General features: G+C 44.9%; 1 protein-coding gene across 1 annotated transcript in view; it reads left to right on the top strand.

Moving 5' to 3' along the window:
* The first annotated feature begins 2,482 nt into the window (after positions 1-2,482).
* The window catches only part of HS3ST3A1 (heparan sulfate-glucosamine 3-sulfotransferase 3A1), an 84,510-nt gene continuing 64,596 nt past the window's right edge, over positions 2,483-22,396 (top strand). The window contains exon 1 of the mRNA XM_055407316.2: positions 2,483-3,081. Coding sequence (XP_055263291.1) covers positions 2,483-3,081 — 599 coding nt within the window. The remainder of the gene's footprint in view (positions 3,082-22,396) is intronic.

Below are 22,396 nucleotides of genomic sequence, written 5' to 3'. Positions count from 1 at the left end.
CCAACCGTGTTTGTAAACATTTATGGGATCGCACATGTTTTCAGAATAACTTTAAAATTATCTTCTTCTCTCTTTTTATTGGTCTTACTTCTGCAAGTCAGACTGAAATACCTAGAGATAAACTAAAATATATTAAAGCTCAACTAGATTGCTGACATCCAGTATAAGGACACAATGAGGCATTAACATTTGGCAGGACTTATTGCTCATCCTTGTAAAATCTCATTGCTTTATGGCAGCAGAACCTAACAAACTCTTCACCAGTGGACAGAAAAGGCTGGGATTGGCACTTCATAAACAGAAAACCACGTCCAGCCCTGAGTATTTATCCAGCTGGCACACATACAGCAATTCCACCCAGGCACCCAGAGTCAGAAACCACCAGATCGCCCTGGAAAGGTTATAAAGACTTCACTTCCACGTCAGATGGAGCGCGGGAAGGCAGGCGGGCCAAGTCCCCACACTGGGCAGCAGGAGCTCCCCGCACCCTGGCTCCGCGGCCGCGGCTAGCCCTGGGCAGCACCCACCCGGCGCCCCGAAAGCCGCCCGCGCGGCCTGCAAGGGTGAGTGTGAGGCGGCCAGGATACCGCCCACATTGCGGGGCGTCCTGCTGAGACCAGGAAACCAAGAAATCAGGAACAAATCGGATTGGAATTAAAAACCACCTCATGCAGGTTCCACGGGCCACCTCCCTCCATTAAACAGCAAGGCGATTTGTAGGCCTTTCTGACCCGCTCTCTGAGGAGCGCGGAGAGAGGATGTAAGGTCAGGGGGGGCAAGCGAACCAGGAAACCGCTGCTCAGGAGAAGACATTTAACTCCGCACTGGGGCGCGCGCAAGCTCGCGCACGAAAGCACACACACACACACACACACACACACACGTACAAACAACACTAAAAGAATTCCTTCATCAAAAACTGGGCCAATGGATTTGGAATCGGAGTTGATTTCTTTTAAAAAAAAAATTCTGAATTTCTCCATTTGATTCAGTTGTTGGCTCATTTCCTAAGAGGTTGGTTCATTTCACGTCCAGGGAAACTCTGATCATCACAAACTAACTTAAGGGAAACAATGAAATGAAAAACAAAAACAACAAAACACCAAAAGCTGCTGCGGGCAGAAGACTTCGCCCAGGAGTCCGCAGTGGACAGCAGGGTAGGTGGGAGGCGAAGCCGCAGCGAAGGAATCCAGTTCGCCCCGGACAGCCGGGGGCGCGGCGCGGTCCCGGGAACCGCCACCAACGAAACTTCCGAAGGTTAGCGGCGGCTCCGGGGTCTGGACGGAACGACCCTGGAGGGAGGGACCCCGAGCACAGGCATCGCAGGGGTCGGGGCTGCGCTGGGCTGAGTGGCGTCGGAGTGGTTTGGGAGCCCCTGATGGAGCGCGTGCCTCGCGGGGTGGAAGTCAGGCCCCGGGGATCCGACCCCCGCGCCTGCCGGTCAGAGGTCCCAGGAGCCGCCGCAGACCCGGCCCGGCTCCGAGGGGACAAGGCAGCCTGCTGGGGTGGAGGAGGCGGGGTGGGAGGAGTAGGGAAGGGGCGTCGCCTCGGTCGCCCCCGCCCTCTCCGCGATCATTGGGCGGCCGCCGCGGGGTCCGCGCCACCTTCTCCCGGGCGCACCCGCCCGCCCCCCTTGCGCTCCTCCGGGGGCTGGTCCGTCCCGGTCGCTGACGTCACCGACAAGTTTGCTGCCTTCGGAGCTCCACGTGTGGCGGCGGCGACTGCCCGGGAGGCGGCGGGGAGGCGGGGAGCGCAGTGGCCGCGGCTGCAGACCGGTCCCGCGCAACCCGGTTCAGCCGCGCCGCTCCCAGGTGGGGCCGAGAGCCGCCGGAGCGGCCGGGCGTGCACGGAGAGGGGCGGACTGCTGGGCGCGGCCCTTCTGGCTCCGGCTCCGGCAGAGGGACTCGGGGGACCTCGCCCCAGGGCCGGGAGCGCGCACCCAGGCGGGCCGGGGACCGAGCAAGCGGCGGCTTGGAGGCACTGTCCCCGCCGCGGTCTGGAGCGCACGGAGCCCAGAGGCCCGGGAGCCGCGCGTCCGCTCTCCGGGACCGAGCGAGGGATGCACGATCGCTGAGCTGGGACGCGCGCTGAGAGGCTGCTCCGGCCCGGGGCTGAGACGCACTCCTTCGCCACCCGCCGCCGAGATCCCTGTTCCGGCAACTCTCGGGGACCTGGGGCGCCGAGAGCGGCCCCGGGCTGAGGACTTGGGCGAGTCTAAGACGATGGTTTCTTAAGCACGGCATCACGTCCCCCTTCCCGCCCCCTCGACCGACCGGAGGCTGGGATCCCGCGCGCGGCTCCGGGGCCTCCATCTCCCGGAGGAGCCCCGGCTGCTGCCGCCCGGACAGCCCGCACGGCCGCAGGGGCGCAGGGCGATGTGGCCTCGGTCCAGCGCGCAGGAGCCCCCGGAGGATGTCCCGGCACCTGGCGGAGTCCCGGCCTAGCATGGCCCGTGCGCTGCCCGACGTTGCCTCCGGCTAGGATGGCCCCTCCGGGCCCGGCCGGCGCCCACCCCACCTCGGCCGAGCCGCTGTCCCGCAGCGTCTTCCGCAAGTTCTTGCTGATGCTCTGCTCTCTGCTCACGTCCCTCTACGTCTTCTACTGCCTGGCCGAGCGCTGCCAGACCCTATCGGGCCCCGTCGTGGGGCGGTCGGGCGGCGGCGAGGAGGCGGGGACCCCGGGCCGAGGCGTCCCGGCCGGAGGCCCGGGGGAGCTGGCCGCCTGGCCCGCGGCCGCGCGAAGGAAGCGCCTCCTGCAAGTGCGGCCGCGGCCGAAGCGCCGGCCGCCCGCCCCGCGAGACGACGGCGAGGAGGCGGCCGAGGAAGAGGAGCCCCCCGGGCTGGCGGGGAGTCTCGGCGGCTCCGGGGCCGGGAGCAGCGTGGCCGAGACCCCGCCGGGGACCTTGGCCCTGCTGCTGGACGAGGGGAGCAAGCAGCTGCCGCAGGCCATCATCATCGGCGTGAAGAAGGGCGGCACGCGGGCGCTGCTGGAGTTCCTGCGCGTGCATCCCGACGTGCGCGCCGTGGGCGCAGAGCCCCACTTCTTCGACCGCAGCTACGACAAGGGCCTCGCCTGGTACCGGTGAGCGGACGCGGGGCAGGGCGGGGGCGGCCGGAGCGCGCGGTGGGGGCCCCAGGAGCCCGCGGCGACCCTCACCCAATACATCTCCCTCCCCGATTTCATCAGAGGGCAGAGGGTCACCAGTAGCGGTCCTTAAGACGAGGGGTCTTTCCCCTACCCTGCCTCTGTCTAAATGTGGCGAAATATTTAGTACTAAACCCCTGTATTTTCGATTTGCCATATAGACATTATTTCCACAATAAAATGGATGGGGGCGGGGGGTGGATATTTTGGCCTTGGAGATATTTTTCTTTAGTTTTTCGGATTCCTTTCCCCCCAAATAGCCCATCTCTTCATTTTCTCCTACTCTGTGGAAGTAGAGAAAGAGAGAGAAAATGACTTCCCTGCCAAGTCAGAAACCTGCTCACCAATTACTAGATAAGTAACCTAGTGGATCCTTTCCCCAAGGAAACCTGTTTCTATTTCTCCTTTATCTTCTGGGCGGTTCCCTGGGGTTAATGTAGTCTTTGCCATCGCCTGTTTATTCACTTATCTTAACTCTTTGCCAGAGAATTGTCCTGGGTGGTAAGTAATATAGATAATTGTTCTGAGTGGTAAGTAATACAGACACTTAAAGTGTCAAGAACTAGACTCTAGGTTTGGGGGTATGTATGTGAGTGTGTTTTAAAAAAGGCTTTGTTGGCAATAACTTTTGTTTAGGGCAAGGAAATTGTACAAAATGCCTTCTGTATTTGTGGGAAAGAGTACCTTTTGTCTCTGAACTGGCGGAAACTTTTCTAAAGATCTTCAAACAATTCCCTTTATAAATGAGGTAGCCGAAATTTTTGTTAAAGGAAGACAAGTGGGGGGAAAATAGGAATCTTGGTAACGCTGTGAAAAAACCCTCCTAATGCAGTGTAGGAAACAAGGCTGATTTAGATCTTAATCTTAAATTTGCCAGTCTTCTCAAATTCAGACCACCTTTAATAACAGAATAAGGCAAACTCTAATAAATCTTAGTGTCACCTGGGTTTTGTTTGCCATAAAATATTGGTGCTTTTTTCTCTCCTTGGAGCATAAGGAAAAATACTCTGGAATTTTCCATTTTCTAAAGTTTTATCTTGTTCATTAAATGTGCCTTCTCCTTGTTATTTTAACTGAAATGATATTACAAACGTTCCAACACCATTTAAGTATATTTCAAAAGCCCACTCAATTAGCCATTCATCCCCCAAAGAGAAATGGACATGATTTGACAAGTTTATTTACTTGAGAGTCAAACACAGGAAGCAAATTTACAGTAACCCAACTCAGGAGAAAACGGTTTCGTCCTAAAAGTCAAACTTGAACATTAAACATGTTTCAAACAGTAACTTTCCATTTGTTGGAAAGAAAAACAAACAGCCTTCCCGTGCTATGGGATATATATCATTTAAAATCATCAGCCACTTAAAAAAATCCCCTTGTGTTTCTATCATTTCTGTTGTGTCCTCTGGGAAGTTCTTATAAAACTGACCTGTTGAATCTGGAAACAACAGGTCCTTCTTCTTAGCACAAAGGCAGCTCTGTTTTTTCCATCAAGGACACAAGAAAGAAGTGATTAAAGACCCCCTAAAACTCTTATCTAAAGCAGTTTGCATTGAATGCGGCCCGGTACACGGCTGTAAGTGAACACATTTCAAGCCGACTGCCCCAAAACATCTAAGACAATGTTGGACTCTAAGGTGCTGTTAAGTATGGTGAAATATTTAGTACTAACCCCCTGTATTTTCGTTTCGCCACATAGACTTTATTTCCACAAAGTAGAATTGTTTCTTCCCGTTTCAGAGATGAGTATCTGAGGGTACAGTATATCCAGAGAGCTGGATCTTATTTTCCGTGGACCTTTCTGAGCTTGTGTAAGAGAAGGAAGGTTTCAAGGTAACTAGAAACACAAGTTTTGGTTTTGTTTTTTTTTTTTTAGAAGGGAGAGGAAATTTAAAAAAAGAAGAAAAAGTCATAAACTTTTAGGCTGCTCTCTTGCTTGGAAACTGGATGCATGCTATAAAGTAAATATCTCCTTGGATTGTTTACTTGGGTAGAGGAGTTTTATAAAGCAATTTATGGTGGTTACAAAAATAACTGCACAGTAGACTTCATGGTTTGGTGAATTTAATTTTCTAAGTGTTGGAGCAATGTCTTTGTTTTACCATTTGCAATGGTCTTTTATTGGATGCATAAATTTAAGTTTAACTCAATTACATGGAAAACTCTTATTAAAAAAGTCCAACCTATGGAGCCTGGATTATGCGATTATTTAATGAAATTTTGCCACAGTTCTCTTTCATCTTGGCTCTGAACTTGGAGTTAGATGTTTGTGGAAAAGACTGAAGACTTAAACATGAAAAAGAAAATCACACACAACACCATCTATTAGGCACGTTTTAGCTCTTGTGTTTAGCCAGTATTTTAGGTAAAGGGATTACTTTTAGACCTTCTTGATTCAGTCCCAAAATTGTAATATAGGATTTCTAACACACACTTATGAAATGCCACCCCACCCCCAACACACAAAGGAACAGAAAGAAAGCCCTAGTATTTGAGCCCGGAAGTAAGTTATTCCAAGCGAAAAAAAAAGTCTGTACAATATTTTTTAGATGCTCATTGACATGGGAGAATCATCCAAGTCTAGCCTTGTTTTTTCGCCCAGTGAAGTTTTTCTCCATTTGCCACAATAGTTTGTTGTGGCAGCGCCCCCTACCGTCCTGATGATGGCACAAATCTGTTGCTGCTGGAAAGTTGGGAGGAAAATCTCTTGGAAATTGAGTTTGATAGTTCAAAACGCCTTTTGCTAGGACGTGTCAGTACATTTCTCTCTCTGGGGAAGAAAATTAATGGTACTTTTAAAACTACATCCCAGAAATAGTGTGATCAATGGTTTCTTCGTTTGGACAAGTGTGAAGCAAAGCTTAAGAAAACAAGTTTATTCAAAATCTCTAAAAAGGAAATTATTCAGATCGATTTAAAATGCCCAAAGACAGGGACATTTTAGTATGCCAGGGAATTTGTTAATGATAATTTAGGAAGCTTCAGTGGAGTTTTCTGGATATGAAACTCCGCCCTGATGGGGTTTAGAAAACATTCCACATGACTTAATTTAGCCGACATGCTAGCAGGACAACGACAAATGTCTGGCTCGCGCATCACGCGAAAGCAGTCCTTCACCAGGCTCCGTCTCCACGTCCATCGGCTGTGTGGCGGTTTCCTTGAGAAAAGTGGGGAATTGTTTCAGTAATTTCAGAACTTTAAGATTTCTTCTGAAAATTAAGACCAGATACCTCTGCTGTAGTTCAAGACCAGGTGAACTTGGAATTCAATAAGAACCCCCGTCCCCCACTCTGCTTTATATTTGCACCAGTTGTAATGTATGGTTATTTTTCTCCTAAAAAGATACCTTAGCTTTTATCTTACCTCCTAAGATAAAAAATACCTATTTATAAAGTATTTAAAGATATATGTGTGTGCTTATACATACTATGTATTTATATGTGTATGTATATGTTTGCATTCTGTAACACTTCAGTCTTTTATTTTGGGACAAGATAGTGAAGTGTTTGTTGTCTAATCTCTTATGCTAGCATATCTCATTCCTATGTTTTGACTCAGTTTTTTTAGTAAGACCGGATGATTTCAACAGAGAAAAATGTTGCCAATATTATTTTACTCTGTAGCAGTGGTCCCCAGCCTTTATGGCACCAGGGATGGGTTTCGTAGAAGACAATTTTTCTACGGACTTGGGGTCCGAATTATTCAAGCGTATTACATTTATTGTGCATTTTATTTTGTTATGGTTACATCAGCTCCACCTCTGATCATCAGGCTTTAGGTCCCGGAGTTATGGGACCCTCGTGTAGTATCCAGGAAGATCAGAGGTGACTCAGCTTGGAGTTCAGGAGATGGTTCTTTCCATGGCTTCAGAATGTGAAGGTCTCTGGCCCTTCCCGATCACGGCCTGTTTATCATCCACGGGAGAGGCAGGCTGAGCAGAGGCACTTTCGGTTCATGTCGGGGGTGATGGGCGTCTCAGAGCAGCTGGGAGCAGCTGTAGGGCACCCCCATGTTCGCTTTCCCACCCTTGTGAGCCACCAGCCCTTCTGCAGGAAGGGTGGGGGATGAAATTTGAGCCACAGGAGTCTGGCCACCCATGCAAGGTCCCGGGGACTGCCGTCCAAAGAGGCCCTGTGTCCTCAGAGGGATGTGAAGGACTTTGGAAGGGATGAAAGGTGGGGCGGGGGGGAAAGTGGGGAGAAGCAGCTTTGGGCCCCAAGTCCTGTGTCTTTGGAGGGGGAAAGGGCATCATGTCTTTCATTCATTTACTCCCAGGAGTCCTCAGTGACTGGACGCTTTCCATCGAGTGGGAGGTTGCAAACCGTGCCTTTGAGAAGCCTCATGCTGCCATTTTGTTTGCCCTGGGTTCATGCCCTGGTAGACCTCCCGGGCAAGTTCAACAGTCTCGTCTGTGTGTATGTGTGTGTGTGTGTGTGTGTGTGTGTGTGTGCGCGTGTGCACGTGTGCACTCAGGTTTGTGCATGAACCCACATTCAAGAGCAGGCACCCAGTAGGTGGAGAAAGTGATAGAACTGATAACAGGAATGTTACTTAGTGGTTAGGGAACTTCTGAGCAGTATCAGACACCTAAGTGAAACAGGGTCTGGAATATTGAGTCCAGTCATTAAAAACAATCACAACAGCAAAGTCATGCTTGGTACGGTCTGGAGTGGGAATACCTGGTGTGAGTGAGTATTCCCTTAGAGCGATGAGATTTATCACATGCTGATAGAGCATATATGAAACGCATAGCCATCTAGGAGCGAAAATCCTATTGTCATCTCTTGCCTTCCCTTAAAAAAAAACCCAAAAACCTAAAAATGCTCTGGCCCAAATATTTGTCTCATGGAAATGTCTGTGGATGGGCCCAGAAAGAGGGCATGCCAAATCTGTGTTCTGGAGGGGTCGTGAGAACAAAATAAGCTTGTGCAGTTTATGACACGAGGGAGTGACCTTACATAGGCCAGAAGCTCCCATCTTAGGAGGAGAGTGTTACAGAGCAAACAAACCCACTTGTTATAAACAGCTAAGGCTTGCCTGTCTCTATGGGATGAGTTTGAACAACTGCACATCACACATCGCTCAGGTTGCTGGGTCGGAAACTTCATAGATGTAGCACTTTTCCTTAGGGAAAAGCTTTCCCTTTCTCCACCAAAGAACAGGAACTTAGCTGATAAAGAGCATCATTTTTCCGTGTGCTTCCTAGTGATACGGGACTTGAAGCTTTGAGAAAGTTTGTTTCTCCTTAAGTGATGAATCCTTATTGTGGAAATGAGGTTTCTTATTAAGGTGTATGCCTTTAATATTATAACCAGAGGAAATTGCACCTCAGTAATATTTTGGCTCCCTAGTCTCTGCATTTGTAAGAATGTCTTTAAAATGTTTGCCAGCACTTTAAAATCTTTGCTAATTTGATACAGTTAAAAAGTCTCTATGGGCATAGGGATATTGATACAGTTAATAAATAAGCCTATGTGAAATAAGCTTATGTGAAACCAGAACCTAGAAATTGAGGAAATGCCGAGTTTAGAGACCTGAAGCATATTCCCAGCTGCTTGCTTCCAGTGATACAACTTCTGATTTTTTATATCACTCATGTGGTCATGACTGTTACATTTAATCTGTGATCCTTTGAAAGCTGTATTCCAGAAGTTCAGATTTGCTGTCAGATGGCTATAAATGTGGGCTTCCCAGGTGGCTCAGTAGTAAAGAATTCACATGCCAATGCAGGAGACCCAGGTTCCATCCCTGGGTTGGGAAGATCCCCTGGAGAAGGGAGTGGGAACCCACTCCAGTATTGTTGCCTGAAAAATCCCATGGACAGAGGAGCCTGGCTGTTTACAGTCAATGAAATTCTAAAGAGTGGGACACGACTTAGTGACTGAACACGCACGCAAGGCGGTAAATGCTTAAAAAAAGAAAAGAGGAAATATTTAGTAAGAAGGAAACTTAGTACTTGATGTTAGGCTTGTAATATTCTTGCAAAATTTAAAAAGAGAAAAAAAATCCTGTTTCAGGGACTCTTGAGAGCAGCCCGCTTTGAATGTGATATTTAGCGCCACCTAGTGGGAGGGAGAGTCAACAAGGAACCCAAAGGGCTGAACTTGGAAAACTTTGTCATTATTTGAGTATATTTGGTCTCCCCATTTTTTAAAAACAAAAAAAAAAGGAGGGAAAATCATGTTGTGTAGCACTTACAGCTTCTCTGCCTGAGCCCACTCTTTCAGGCAGGGAGGTTATCCTTTGGAGAGAAATAAAAAAGACCTGCCTTGACAATAAACCCGAAAAACAAGGTAGACGTGATTAGGAGATTTGTATTAGAAATGTGCATGCCTGAAAGAAATGCCATATGCCCCAGATTAGTTTTGTTAGTGTGTTTTGCCTCTGTTTCTGAAAACCAGCTTCACGTGAAAATACTTCCAGATGATTTTTATTTCAACATCAGCCATGCAGTCTTATTTCTTCCACCCTGTTGGACAGGCTCTTGAGGAGGGTCCCAGAATTCTTAAGGGGTGGCACCCAGAAGCCTGTTTAACCCTTGACATGCCTGAGATACACTTTGGAAGATCTGTCCGTGTGGGACAGTCTTATAGGAAGGTCCTTTCAGAGTTTCCAGCAGGAGATGGCTTCCTGTGAAGCTGTCCAGGGCCTGGGGAGCGGGGTGGGCAGGTACACAATACTATATATAAAATAGATAACCAGCAGTGGACCTACTGTAGAGCACAGAGAACTCTACTCAGTATTTTGTAATAACCTGCTGCTGCTAAGTCGCTTCAGTCGTGTCAGACTCTGTGAGACCCCATAGACGGCAGCCCACCAGGCTCCCCGTCCCTGGGATTCTCCAGGCAAGAACACTGGAATGGGTTGCCATTTCCTTCTCCAATGCATGAAAGTGAAAAGGGAAAGTGAAGTCGCTCAGTCGTGTCCGACTCTTCTTGACCCCATGGATTGCAGCCTACCAGGCTCCTCCATTCATGGGATTTTCCAGGCAAGAGTACTGGAGTGGGGTGCCATTGCCTTCTCCTGTAATAACCTATATGGGAAAAAAATCTGAAAAAATAGATATGTATGTTTATCTGAATCACTTTGTTCTAGATGTGAAATTAATGCAACATTGTAAATCAACTCAACTCCGGGTTTTTTTATTATTTTTTTTTATTTTAAAGTAAGCCTGGGTGGTAAGGGGATAGGAATGTTACAGTGGAGGAACCTGGCAGACCCCACCCAATCCAAGCGATGTGGGTGACATCCCCTTGTTTTCCTATTGAGATCTTGTGTGTGTGTGTGTGTTTGAGTCAGTCAGTCATGTCCAACTGTTTGTGACTCCATAGACTGTAGCCCACCAGGCTCCTCTGTCCATGGGATTCTCCAGGCAAGATACTGGAGTGGGTTGCCATTTTCTTCTCCAGGGAATCTTCCCGACCCAGGGATCGAACCAGACTCTCCCACATTGCAGGCAGATTCTTTACTATCTGAACCATCAAGGAAGCCCCCGAGATCTTGTATCCCCTGGTGTAGTGCAGGAAGGAAGGCTTCATGTGCGGGGTTTTCTGCGCCCGCCAAATGCTCAACCCCTGTCTGGTCATTAGAATACATGAACGGGTGGGGCAGCCACAAAATACCTGAGCAGCATTCTTCACAAATGTCGAGATCAAGATTAGCAAAATAAGGCTAAGACACTTGTCACCGCTGGGAGGGGACAAAAGACACTAATTACTAATGAGTACATAGAATCTGGTACCGTCCACTGGGCCCTGGAATAGAAAAAGGGCGTTGATGAAAAACTGAGGATATGTGACTGGCGTGTGTGGTTTAGTTCATGGTGTCATAGCAAGGTTAGTTTCCTGGTTTGATCCTTTACCAGGGAAGATGATAACCTCGGGGGACGCTGTCTGGGTTTCTAAGAATTTTCTGTACTGTTTTGTTTACAATTTTCTTGTCTAGAATGATCCCACAAACCAAGGGGAAAAGAGCATCCTTAACAGAGAAGGCAAACGGGTGGGATGAGGGTTCGAGAAGGGTTCAAGAGGGAGGGGTTATATGTGTACTTAGAGCTGATTCACAGTGTTCTGCAGCAGAAACTAACCCAACATTGTAAAGCAATTGTACTCCAATTTAAAAAAAAGAACAGAAAAACAAAAACAAAGAGGGCACGAGGGCTCATTCTGAAACCCTCTACCAAGCGAGCCCCTTTGCTTCTCTCCTTCCAGCTCCCCCCAACCCCCATCACGCCCCCCCAGCGTGGGCTAGCCAGCTCCCCTCCACGCCAGCACCTGTTACTCTAGACATGCTGATCTTTCCCTCAGCTTGTTTCATAATCAAGTTGGCTCGGGGCTCCCCTTCCTGCTCTCTTGTCTCTGAAACATGGGCAGAGACGGTTTTGTGTTCCTTTTCTGTTCTTTGTGGCTGGCAAGTGTCACATCACGAAGGTATAAAGTCACCCAGCCCTCTCAGGCTGGAGAGCAAAAGCTTTGATGGCGGTGATGGGTTTTTGAGGACACAAAGGACTGAAGTGGGAGTCACAGGAAAATCTGACGTGGGCATCTGGCTTTGTATGTTGTTGCTTCCAACCAAGGAGGAGGAGTTGTCAGGGGTGGGGAAGCTGGCGATGTAGATTAGAGGGTTGGGCGGACCCGTGCCTGTGGATGCCCCTTAAGCTAGGATGACAACACAGTCTAGATTTTAGGGGTGAGCTTAAATATTTTTTTTAAAAAAATATTTATTTGGCTGCACCAGGTCTTAGTTGGGGCATGTGGACTCTTTAATTGCAGCACGTGGGATCTAGTTCCCTGACCAGGGATCAACCTGGCATTGGGAGCATGGCGTCTTGGCCACTGGATCGCCAGGGATGTCCCCTCAGTTTAAATAGTCTATCTCCTTCCTTGACCTTGTGCTTTAACGTTTGGTTTAGACCCTGGCTTGTGAGGCCCGCTGCAGCATCGTTGCAGATGTGGAATAATTTCTGGTGTGAAGGAGAGGGAGGAAAGGAGAAAGTCCAACTTCCAGAGTGCTGGAGGGCTGGACCTGGGCATTCTGGGTGGTTCTTCCTGCTGCAACGACTAAACCTGGAATGCCAGTGTTATCAGACTCCAAGTTCCCATCTGGGTGGCACACTGGAGTTTTCTGCTTCTGTTTTTAAGTGCACAGTTGTGTGTCGGAGGCTCTGGCTTAATAGAATTATGAAAATCTGCCTCAGAACATCTCCTTTGATATTTTTAACGACTGTCAAAATAAAAATTACAGTTTTACTAAAGCAAAACAAGAAAACAACTCTGGCTACCTCTCGAGACTCAAAGAAGATAACAATATTTCCTCTCAATCCTTGGCTCACTTACCTTGATTGAATCTGTTTTATGAACCTGTGTTGTGCCAAGGACAAGCTATTAAATGCTTGTGTAGATAAAAATAATTTCTATGATTTAATGCTATTCTGGGCTTGTTTGGCATTTTTCCACCTTAGATGGCATACACTTTTCTTCATGCAGTTTGGAACTTTATAAATATACCAAAATATTTGAACCTGCAATGTATGTTTGATGAAATGTAATTTTAGTTTCTATTTCATTTATTTTCACTCAGATTTTTGTTACTTTCTTCCTTCTAATAACTGTGGGCTTGGGTGGTTCTTCTTTTTCTGATTCCTTGTGGGGTACAGTTAGGTTGTTCATTTGATTTTCTTGAATGCAGGCATTTATCACTATGAACCTCCCTCTTAAAACTGCTTTTACTGTATCTAAGGTTTTGGTGTTTTTCCTTTCCATTTTTATTTGTCTCAAGTTATTTTTAAAATTTACTTTTTGATGTCTTCTCTGACTCATTGGTTGTTCTCTGACTCATCGTGTCGTTCAGTCTCTACATATTTGTGAATTTTCTAGTTTCTTCTTGTCACTGATCTCTAGCTTTATACTATTGTGTTCCGAAAAGACACATATCATGATCTCAGGCTTCTTAAATGTGTTAAGACTCGATTCGTGGTCCAGCCTATGACCCACCCGGGTGAATGTTCTGTGATATTTACAGAGTTCATCTGTAAGCATGTCAGAAATCCTGAGCCATCCAATTGATTTATCACCCCTCCATTAAAAAATAACAATCAACATGGGAAAAAAAAAATTCCTCTTTGTTTAGTGGTCCAGATGAGCAAGTTTCCTCTTTCTAAATGGCTGCATGGGGATGCCAAAATATTGTCAGGAATATACTGAGAAGGCGGCTGGCTGCTCCTGGAAGTGGGGGGCAGGGTGAGGCGGTGGTTGTACTCATTCCTTAGGATCTTCAACGCTGGGCTCTCTTTTGACTGTGGGAAACCCCCGACCACCCTGCCCTGAACATGGCTGAGTCATTGCCAAAGTCCATCTTTCTTACTCTTTTCTGAAGTATTTCAGATTGACTCTTTTATTCTTTACAAGTGTTAATACTCCCAGTCAGGCCATAGCCCAGTTTTTACCCCCCAGCATTCTTCTGTTGATCTTATTATTGTTATTAATAACCTTTATCTAGTTATTCTGCCAGTTGGTCATTAGTAGTGCCAGGCTCTATACTATAGTGGGCAGGTCATTGCCAAATAGGACATGACTGTGGATTTGCATTTCTTTGGTTCTAACAATCAGAAACTGTTAAGAAAATTGGAATTAGAAGGTATCTTAGAGATTGTCTTCTGCCTATGAAAAAACAGGGTGCCTTGCCTAAGATTAACCAAAGACAAGAGCTCAGAGCTTCTATTTTTCATGGTAAAATTCTGGAGACTGCAACTGGGAAACCATTGCTTGCTCTGAATTACGTAAATTTTATTTTGGAGGATTTATATCGATGGCAAAAATATTCCAGAGAATGGAACAATTGATAGCATTATTTTCTCTCTTTCCAAGACTGGTGAATTAAAACAGTGAATCAAATTGAGTCAGTGATCAATTCATCTTTGCATTTCTGGCTTTCATCTCACCAATATTTTGATGCTTATAGATTTTGGAACCCAGCTAGCACCATTGGCCTGTGGATCCTCGTAAGTAATTTGTTTTATGGTTGTTACCTGTTTGTAAAAGATTAGTGGGAGAAATCCAAATACAGACAGGAGAACATTTTCTTTTTCTCTCTTGAGCATTTGGAGTAGGAAGTAATCAATCAAATTATAGGAATAAAATTCCTTTCCCTTTCTCAGAGTTCTCATTTGGATTAGAGCTCTCATTTCAATAGGAAATATCAGAGTTGCCAGGCTGGTTTGAGTGACAAAGTCAAAAATGGTATGTTTGTTACGGTCATAAATCTTTGCAGATACTCATTACGCTCAGGTATTTTAAAAAGGGAACTGGATTAAGCTGCAGTGAAAGTTACATTCCCAGGGCTAACTGCTCCCCTCCCCTCGCCACCTTCCTTAACTGAAGCCATGTTTGCTCCCAGTGGATGCTTTGAAAAGTTCTGGCCCTACAAACAGGCTGCAGTGATGAAGTGATTTCGTTTTACAAACAAAGCTGTCGAGTAAACAAATCTGGCATCTGGTTCTTTTTCTTAATTTTCTGCTGGACTTTAATTATTCCTGTAGTTTTCTTTCATCAAATGTTGTAGGCTTTTTTTATTTTTTAAGAAATAAAGGCTGCTTGTTTTTCTTTCTAATGAGGTCTTTCTCTTTCTTCTTGCTGTTGGAGGACTTGAGATTACAACAGTATCTGTTAAAAAGGCTTTCCCCAAAGCTAGAGGGTCTGCTAAAATGCCCTGCTAAGGTTTAATGATGGGAAGAAAATACATTTAATCTGTTTCATATTTATACAGGGGGAGGTCATGAGGAGCTAATGCTTGTGATGAAAATTCTTGGGGTTTTCAGGTGCACTTGCTCTGTGGCAAAGGGTGGCAAGTTGGAAGCACACATTGGAGAAACCACTTCTTGGCTCCAGTTGATGGTTAACAGGAAGGTAGACTTCTAACTGCCACGCCCTCTGATTTCTCTCAAGAATCTTGGGATATTGATTTTTTAGAAACCGTAGTGAGAAATAATTAGCATATTCAAAACAAAAACTCAAAAAACCAAAATTCTGCAAAGAATGGAGTAAATCAACCTCATCTGACCCAGAGCTGCTGCTAGTTTTTAACCTTTGACTTGCAGTGAAGATCCACGTCAGCAATAAAAATCTGGTGTGTACTAAGAGTTTTTCAAACTCTGAATTGCAAGACATTGGTGTGTCATAAAGCCAATTTTAATTTCTTAATGGAAGGGGTTATAATAGCCTAAAATAGAGTGAATCCCAGGTAGTAACCCAGGCAAATATTACCTTGACAAACTTGCTTCAGGTACGAACACAGATAAGTCGATCAGGTGTGTGCAGGAAGGTTGGAGATAAATGTGCTTGTCAGTAGTGGATCTCATTAGAAAAAACTTTGAAAACCACTGGCCAGTGTGAGCAGAGGTCCTGTGTGAAAAGACTACAATGAAAATGCCGGGGGTGTCCCTCAGCCTTTTTCCACCTTCTGTCTCCGGGCCCTGGAACTTTACCTGTCACGGGAGAGAGTCACTATTTGTTTAGTGAAACAAAAATGATGCCTTAGGTCATGGGTCAGCAGTTTTTTTCTGGAAAGGGCCAATAGTAAATGCTTTAGATTTTGTTAGTCAGATGGTCTCCATCACAAGTATTCAACTCTGTTTCTTAGCAGGAGAGCAGCCTTGTTTTTCAATCACTCAGTCATGTCTGACTCTCTGTAACCCCATGGACTGCAGCATGCCAGGTTCCCCTTTCCTCCACTGACTCCTGGACTTTGCTCAAATTCATGTCCGTTGAGTTGGTGATGCTAGCCATCTCATCCTCTGCCGCCCTCCTTTTACCTTCAGTCTTTCTCAGCATCATGGTCTTTTCCAATGAGTGGGCTCTTTGCATCGGGTGGCCAGAGTATTGGAGCCTCCTTACATAAATGATGGATGTGGCTACCTCCCAATATGTAAACGAATGGGCTTGGCTATGTCCCGGTGAAACTTGATTGACCAAAACAAGCCTTTGGCTCACTGGACATGCTTTTCAGACTTCTAGGACAGGCTCAAAGCTTCATGTATGTCCCTGGACCTTCCTTTACTTTACTTAGCGTGTAACTCTCAGGTGAGTATCCATCGTGAACACTCATGGGAGGTGTTGAGGATGCATGATGTAGCTGATGGACTCCCCACAAGGTATCACTCAGAAATTACAGCTCCTCTTGGCCAGATGAGGCTAGAAGAGTCCATCCTGGGAGTGACCTGTGGGAACTTTTTGAAATATGCAGACTTGTGCAGGATGATGGCATTTCATGTAAAGGTGATTCATGTGCTCAGTGACAAACATTTTACTTTGGAAAAGATATCATATAAACACAGCCAAGTGGTCTTTGGTCTTTTTTTATATATAAAAAAATTTAATAATGCGTCTTGCTGTTTCCTTGACTTTGTACTTGAGTATGTGTTTAATTTACATACATCTTCCTCCACGTCTCCATTTTTCCTTCAGCCTTTTGGATGCCTGGGCATCCTGTGTTGGGGTCACTTGACCTCTGCCCTGAAATGCAGTGCCACCCTGTGGTTTCAGCCAACAGTTTGAGTTTGCAGGTGAAGAGTGAGATGTCAAACTGGGACCAAAGTGTCGGGAAGGATTTTTGAGGCTATTCCATGGCATGTGTAGGGAGACTAATAATATTTTGATAGAAGCCAATATGCCTGAAATATTACAATTTCAATGCATAATCAACAGTAAAACATTATCAATGAGATATTTTGCATTTTTCATACAAAATCTTCCAACTCTCAGATACATTTTATTTTTTAACACTTTATTTTTTAAGTTTTAAATTTTTTAGTTTTGCTACATGGCACATGGATTTTAGTTCCCTGACCAAGGATTGAACCTGTGTCCCCTGCATCGGAAGGCAAATTTCTAACCACTGCACCACCAGGGAAATCCCTTTTTTTCTTTTAATTGCAGATTGTGCTCTTTGGATGGATACTTAAGGCTTCCTACATTAGCTTTTACACACAAGTAGCATGTGATTGATATTCCTATTTAATTTTCTTGAACATTCTGGGAAAAGTGTAGTGGCTAATTTCCAAGGCAGTGCTGCACGAGCCTATTCTAAACTCCATCGCAAGGGTAGAAAGCAAAATAAACTTGTTTTAAGAATCCCTATCTTTTTGAAAACTCACTCAAAAATTCCCTGAAAGAATGAAGACATTTGAATAATTTGTGTTTTCTCTTACCAACACTGAAATTGAAAGATTCAACCGTGGATATTCTTTCATTGGTGACATCTTATTTTTTCTCGATGAATGCGTAATAGTGGACATTGTAATGCTTGATATTTTCCTTTTTTCTGGGAATTTTGGTGATGACGAGAAAGCATTAAAAAAAGGGAGGGGGAGAAAAAAACTGAGCAAAGCAACCCAGCATATTCCTACTGTTTGACTCACAAATTTATTGCTTGTGGGAAAAAATTGTTTCTGTAGTGTTCATTTCTTATGTAAGTCGATGGCAGTCATTTCTGTCTGATTCATAGAGGCTCATGGAGAAAGGACTTGGAGGACATTGCAAGTTGAAAATGGCTTAAAATAAGGATACTCGAGTATCTAAAGTTCAGAAGCTATTTTCATGGCCTTGCTCTAGGTTTGGTCTTGGAATGTTGTAACTAATTATCTATTTCAACGTGGTGGTCCTTTCTAGGCCACTCAGAAATTGAGGTGGGGGGCCTTTAGACAGCATGGTGATGGATCAAGGGGATCAGTTTGGAGACGAGGAGGGAAGGGGAGTGTGTGAGACTTGCAGAGAACCGTGGCAACCCTCTGCAGTGTTCTTGCCTGGGAAATCCCATGGACAGAGAAGTCTGGCGGGCTACAGTCCCTGGGGTCGCAAAGAGTCAGACACAACTTAGCAACTAAACAACAACAACAAGAAGAAGCAAGTTCAGTTCCTAGAGAGGTGAGATTTAGTACAAAGTCTGTGAAACTCAAACAGGAACTGAACATCACAAAACTAAATCCAGTCACACCATTCTGAGCCTTGAGGGCTTAAGGGTATACAAATGACTGCATGGAATCTTCGTTCAGCTAATATCCTGATTAAAATGAAACCAGTCACCCCATAGCCATCTGCAGTTGTGTGACAGAACTGGAGAGTGTTTCATTGTGTGGCCAGATTACTACGTAATTGCAGCGGAGGAGAAAGCAGAACACTAGAAGCAGAAGAGAAGGAGAAATACTTTGGAACAAATGCCTCAGAGGCTACCAATAAAGGGGTCTAGAAACCCACGTGGAGGGGTATGAGGTGGGAAAGGTGGTTCAGGTCTGGCTGGTGGACGCTCTTGTTCTTGGTAAATTCCTCTGGGGATTTTTGTGTGTCATGGCATGATTCGTGTCCAGTAGATTTGTAAGTGAAGTGAAGGTCGCACTCTGGCAGCGTGCCTGCTGGGATGCCTGTCCGAGACAGCATAGCTAAGAAAGAGGGTTTGGGGAAAATATGACAAAATGTCAAATGTGATTTCTTATAACAGATTATTGATTTCTTGAGGAGAGGGAACAGGAAAATCATGAGTGGCATGATATGATGTGTGAACAGAGGTATACGGATGGAATAGGTGATTTTATGAAGTCCTTACAAATCCTGATAGCTCAGTTGGTAAAGAATCTACCTTCAATGCAGGAAACCCTGGTTCGATTCCTGGGTCGGTAAGATCCACTGGAGAAGGGATAAGCTACCCACTCCAGTATTCTTGGGCTTCCCTTGTGGCTCAGCTGGTAAAGACTCTGCCTGCAATGTGGGAGACCTGGGTTCCATCCTTGGGTTGGGAAGATACCCTGGAGAAGGGAAAGGCTACCCACTCCAGTATCCTGGCCTAGAGAATTCCATGCACTGTATAGTCCATGGGGTCACAAAGAGTCAGACGCAACTGAGTGACTTTCACTTCACTTACAGATCGGTTGGACACGAATCATGCCATGACCAATTCCCTGATTGTTATCAAACTACATCAGTGGAGAGATTTATATATATGCACATATGTAAATAAATATATATATATATTTGTGTATACTGAAATTCCCAGATGTAGAGAAGTTTGTACTTGCCCCTATAATATATATATAGGGCCTTCCAGTTGGCGCTAGTGGTGAAGAACCTGCCTGCTAATGCAGGAGACATAAGAGATGTCGGTTTGATCTCTGGGTTGGAAAGATCCCCTGGAGGAGGGCATGGCAAACCACTCTAGTATTCTTACCTGGAGAATCCCATGGACAGAGGAGCCTGGTAGTCTATAGTCCAGAGGGTCCCAAAGAGTCAGACACAACTGAAGCAAGTTAGTATGCTTCAGGGCTAAGACATACAGATGTATATGTATATATCTAAAAGTGTGTATTGATATATAGTTGATTCACAATGTTGAACTAATTTCTGCTATACAGCAGAATGACTCAGTTACACATACATGTATTCTTTTCCATTATGGTTTATCATGGGGTACTGAATACAGTCCCTGTGCTATACAGCTGGACCTTGCTGTCCATCCATTTGGATAGATTGTATTTTGACTCTCTCCTTGCAGCCATGTTTCCCCTTCATTTATACAAAAAAGCTCTGTTAGTACATAGACTTGAACATGGGACTTCCACGCACCTAGTCTTATAGTCTTAGCACAGTTTTAAAGGTTCAAGTGAAATGGTTCAAAACAGGAAGTTCTTAAAAATTGCATTCTCACTAGATATGTAAACAATTTCAACACAGTGATGTGGGTGTCTGACTTCTGATTGCCTCTTAACAGAACTTAGTAGAATATGCTAGCTCAGTTTTTGAAAGCATGGGCAAAATCGTTTTCCATGAAGAAAGTACTTTTCGTTCCTCCCCAAGGCCTTACAGATCTGAACTGTTGAACTCAGACTTGAGTAATGATGTCCTATACTTTGCCAAACAAGTCGTTTCCCCCTTTATCACATCCATCAGAAGGGGAAGTGTCCCGCAGGGCAGACTGTTTCCCAGGAAAGGCCCTTTCGTGTGTATGTGTCTGTTTTCTTAAGTCAAGGTAAGTTGAAAATCAGAGGAAAATTTCAAGTTGGTTTCCGTATCGTTCGCAGGCGGTGTTCACGAATCTGAGTCTGTGGGTTATATTCTGTCAGCACCGAAATGCTGAGACATTAATTAAAGAGGAATCTGTAATCACAGAAAAATAATGCAGACTGTTTAATAGCACCCGATCATGTAAAAAGGATGGAAATAAGGCATAGTTGCAGCTTTCTTAGACACAACTGCAACTAAATAAAAAATATGTTATAAATATTTTTTGGAAAACTTAAAATTTTTTTTTTTTTTTGTCTGGCGGGCTATAGTCCATGGGGTCGCACAAGAGTCAGACGCAACTTAGTGACTTAACAACAATAACAACAAACTATTTACTCTTTAACTTATTGGGGCTCTTTACATATTCTGGATTCCCGTTCTTTATTACATGAATTGCAATTGTCTTTTCTCATTTGTGGCTTCTCTTTTCATTTTCTTTTTGGTTTCATATAGAAATTCTTTACTTTAACATAGTGTAATTCGTGAGTTTTTCCCTTTATGCTTTATGCTTTTATGTGAATTTTTAGATGAATCCTTCTTCCTAGATCATAAGCATATTCTCCTATATTGTCTTCTAAAACCCTTATAGGTTTGCTTTTCATCCTTGGATTAAAAATCCTTAGATTTTTAGTCCACCTGGACTTTTTTTTTTTCCTCTTGCTATATTCCATATATATGTGGAATAAAAATTTAGGCTCAGAACAGTGTGACTAAATTTACTTTTATTGTATTTAATTCCTGTTTGAGTTTCACAGAGTTTGTGCTAAAGCTCTCTCTAGAAACTGAACTTGTTTGTATTTATCCCAAAATCAATTATTAAGAAATAAGTACATGATCATAAAATCTCACATTAGCATTGGAAATGACCTCCGAGTCATTTGGCCCAATACTTATCTGATAGACCGAAGTTTGTTAATATTAAAACGGCTCCATAGCTACTCTGGTCAACAAATCATCTCCTGATACATCTTTAAAAACTGATAACGTTTGTGTGTGCTCAGTCTCTCAGCCATGTCCGACTCTGCAACCCCATGAACTGTAGCCCATTGGCTCCTCTGTCCACGGAGTTTTCTAGGCAAGAATACTGGAGTGGGTTGCCAGTTCCAGCTCCAATGGATCGTCCTGACTCAGGGATCGAACCTGTGTCTCTTGCATTGGCAGGCAAGTTCTTTACCACCGAGCCACATGGGTTGCCCTTTCCTTCTCCAGGGGATCTTCCCAGACCGGGGATGAAACCCCCATCTCCTGCATTGTGGGTGGGTTCTTTTCCACTGAGCCACCGTGGAAGCCTGAAAGAAACACTGGATGAATGCAGAAAACTGCACTCAGCTGAACTGAGTCGTGTAAGTCTACATGAGTCTACACACACGTGCAGATACGTGCTTCACCTATCCACCACTCAGCTCAGCTCCAGTTCAGACTCACATTCATCCGTGTCTGGTCAACAACTGTCTGTCGAATTTTTGACAAACTTCCTTCAACATTTTACAATGACTCCCAAGCTACAATCTTCCCAATGCCCACTTCTATGGAAAACATCAGGGCTTTTTCAAGGTCAAGTGTCATGTTTATTGTTGTATCTATGAATTTCTTAACTAGTTCAGGTGTGAAAACTGTGCTACCCTTATTGTTAGCTTCCTACCTTTCAAAAAGTGTGCCCCTGATAAAGTTCAAGAGTGTTGTACCCTTACTTTGTTTTCCACATAAGCTCTGTGGTGTTTATGATGTGATTTTATATAGTGGGGGATTTGGGAATGTGTACCGTGAGTTACAGCACAGCTGATTATATACCATCACAGAAAATGTAGGAAATGCGGTACAGACAAGCTTTGTACCAATCTGATGTATTTTTTTATCAGGCATTTTACTGTGTATCACATATTTTTAAAATTTTGTTGGTCTAATTAGACTCAGGGCATATGTACAATTTGTTAGGAGTTTTATCATTTAGAAGTTTAACATAAACATTTTCTAACTACATTGTTAGACCTTTGGTAAATATTGTAATGACACCTAAGTCCTCTTTTAAGAATATGTCATAATTTACTTATCATTTAGCCTTTAATCACTTTTTGCTCCTGTTCTGCTGCCCTGTCGTATCTAATTTTTTTGCGACCCCCGGGACTGTAGCCTGCCAGGCTCCTCTGTCCATGGGATTTCCCAGGCAAAAATATTGGAGTGAGTTGCCATTTCCTCTTCCAGGG

Source organism: Moschus berezovskii, chromosome 20 (assembly GCF_049115385.1).
Source record: "Moschus berezovskii isolate FMDL1 chromosome 20, NW_MosBer_1.0, whole genome shotgun sequence".
NCBI lineage: Eukaryota > Metazoa > Chordata > Mammalia > Artiodactyla > Moschidae > Moschus > Moschus berezovskii.
Note: the sequence above shows the minus strand (reverse complement) of the source record. Positions and strands in the feature narration are given on the sequence as shown.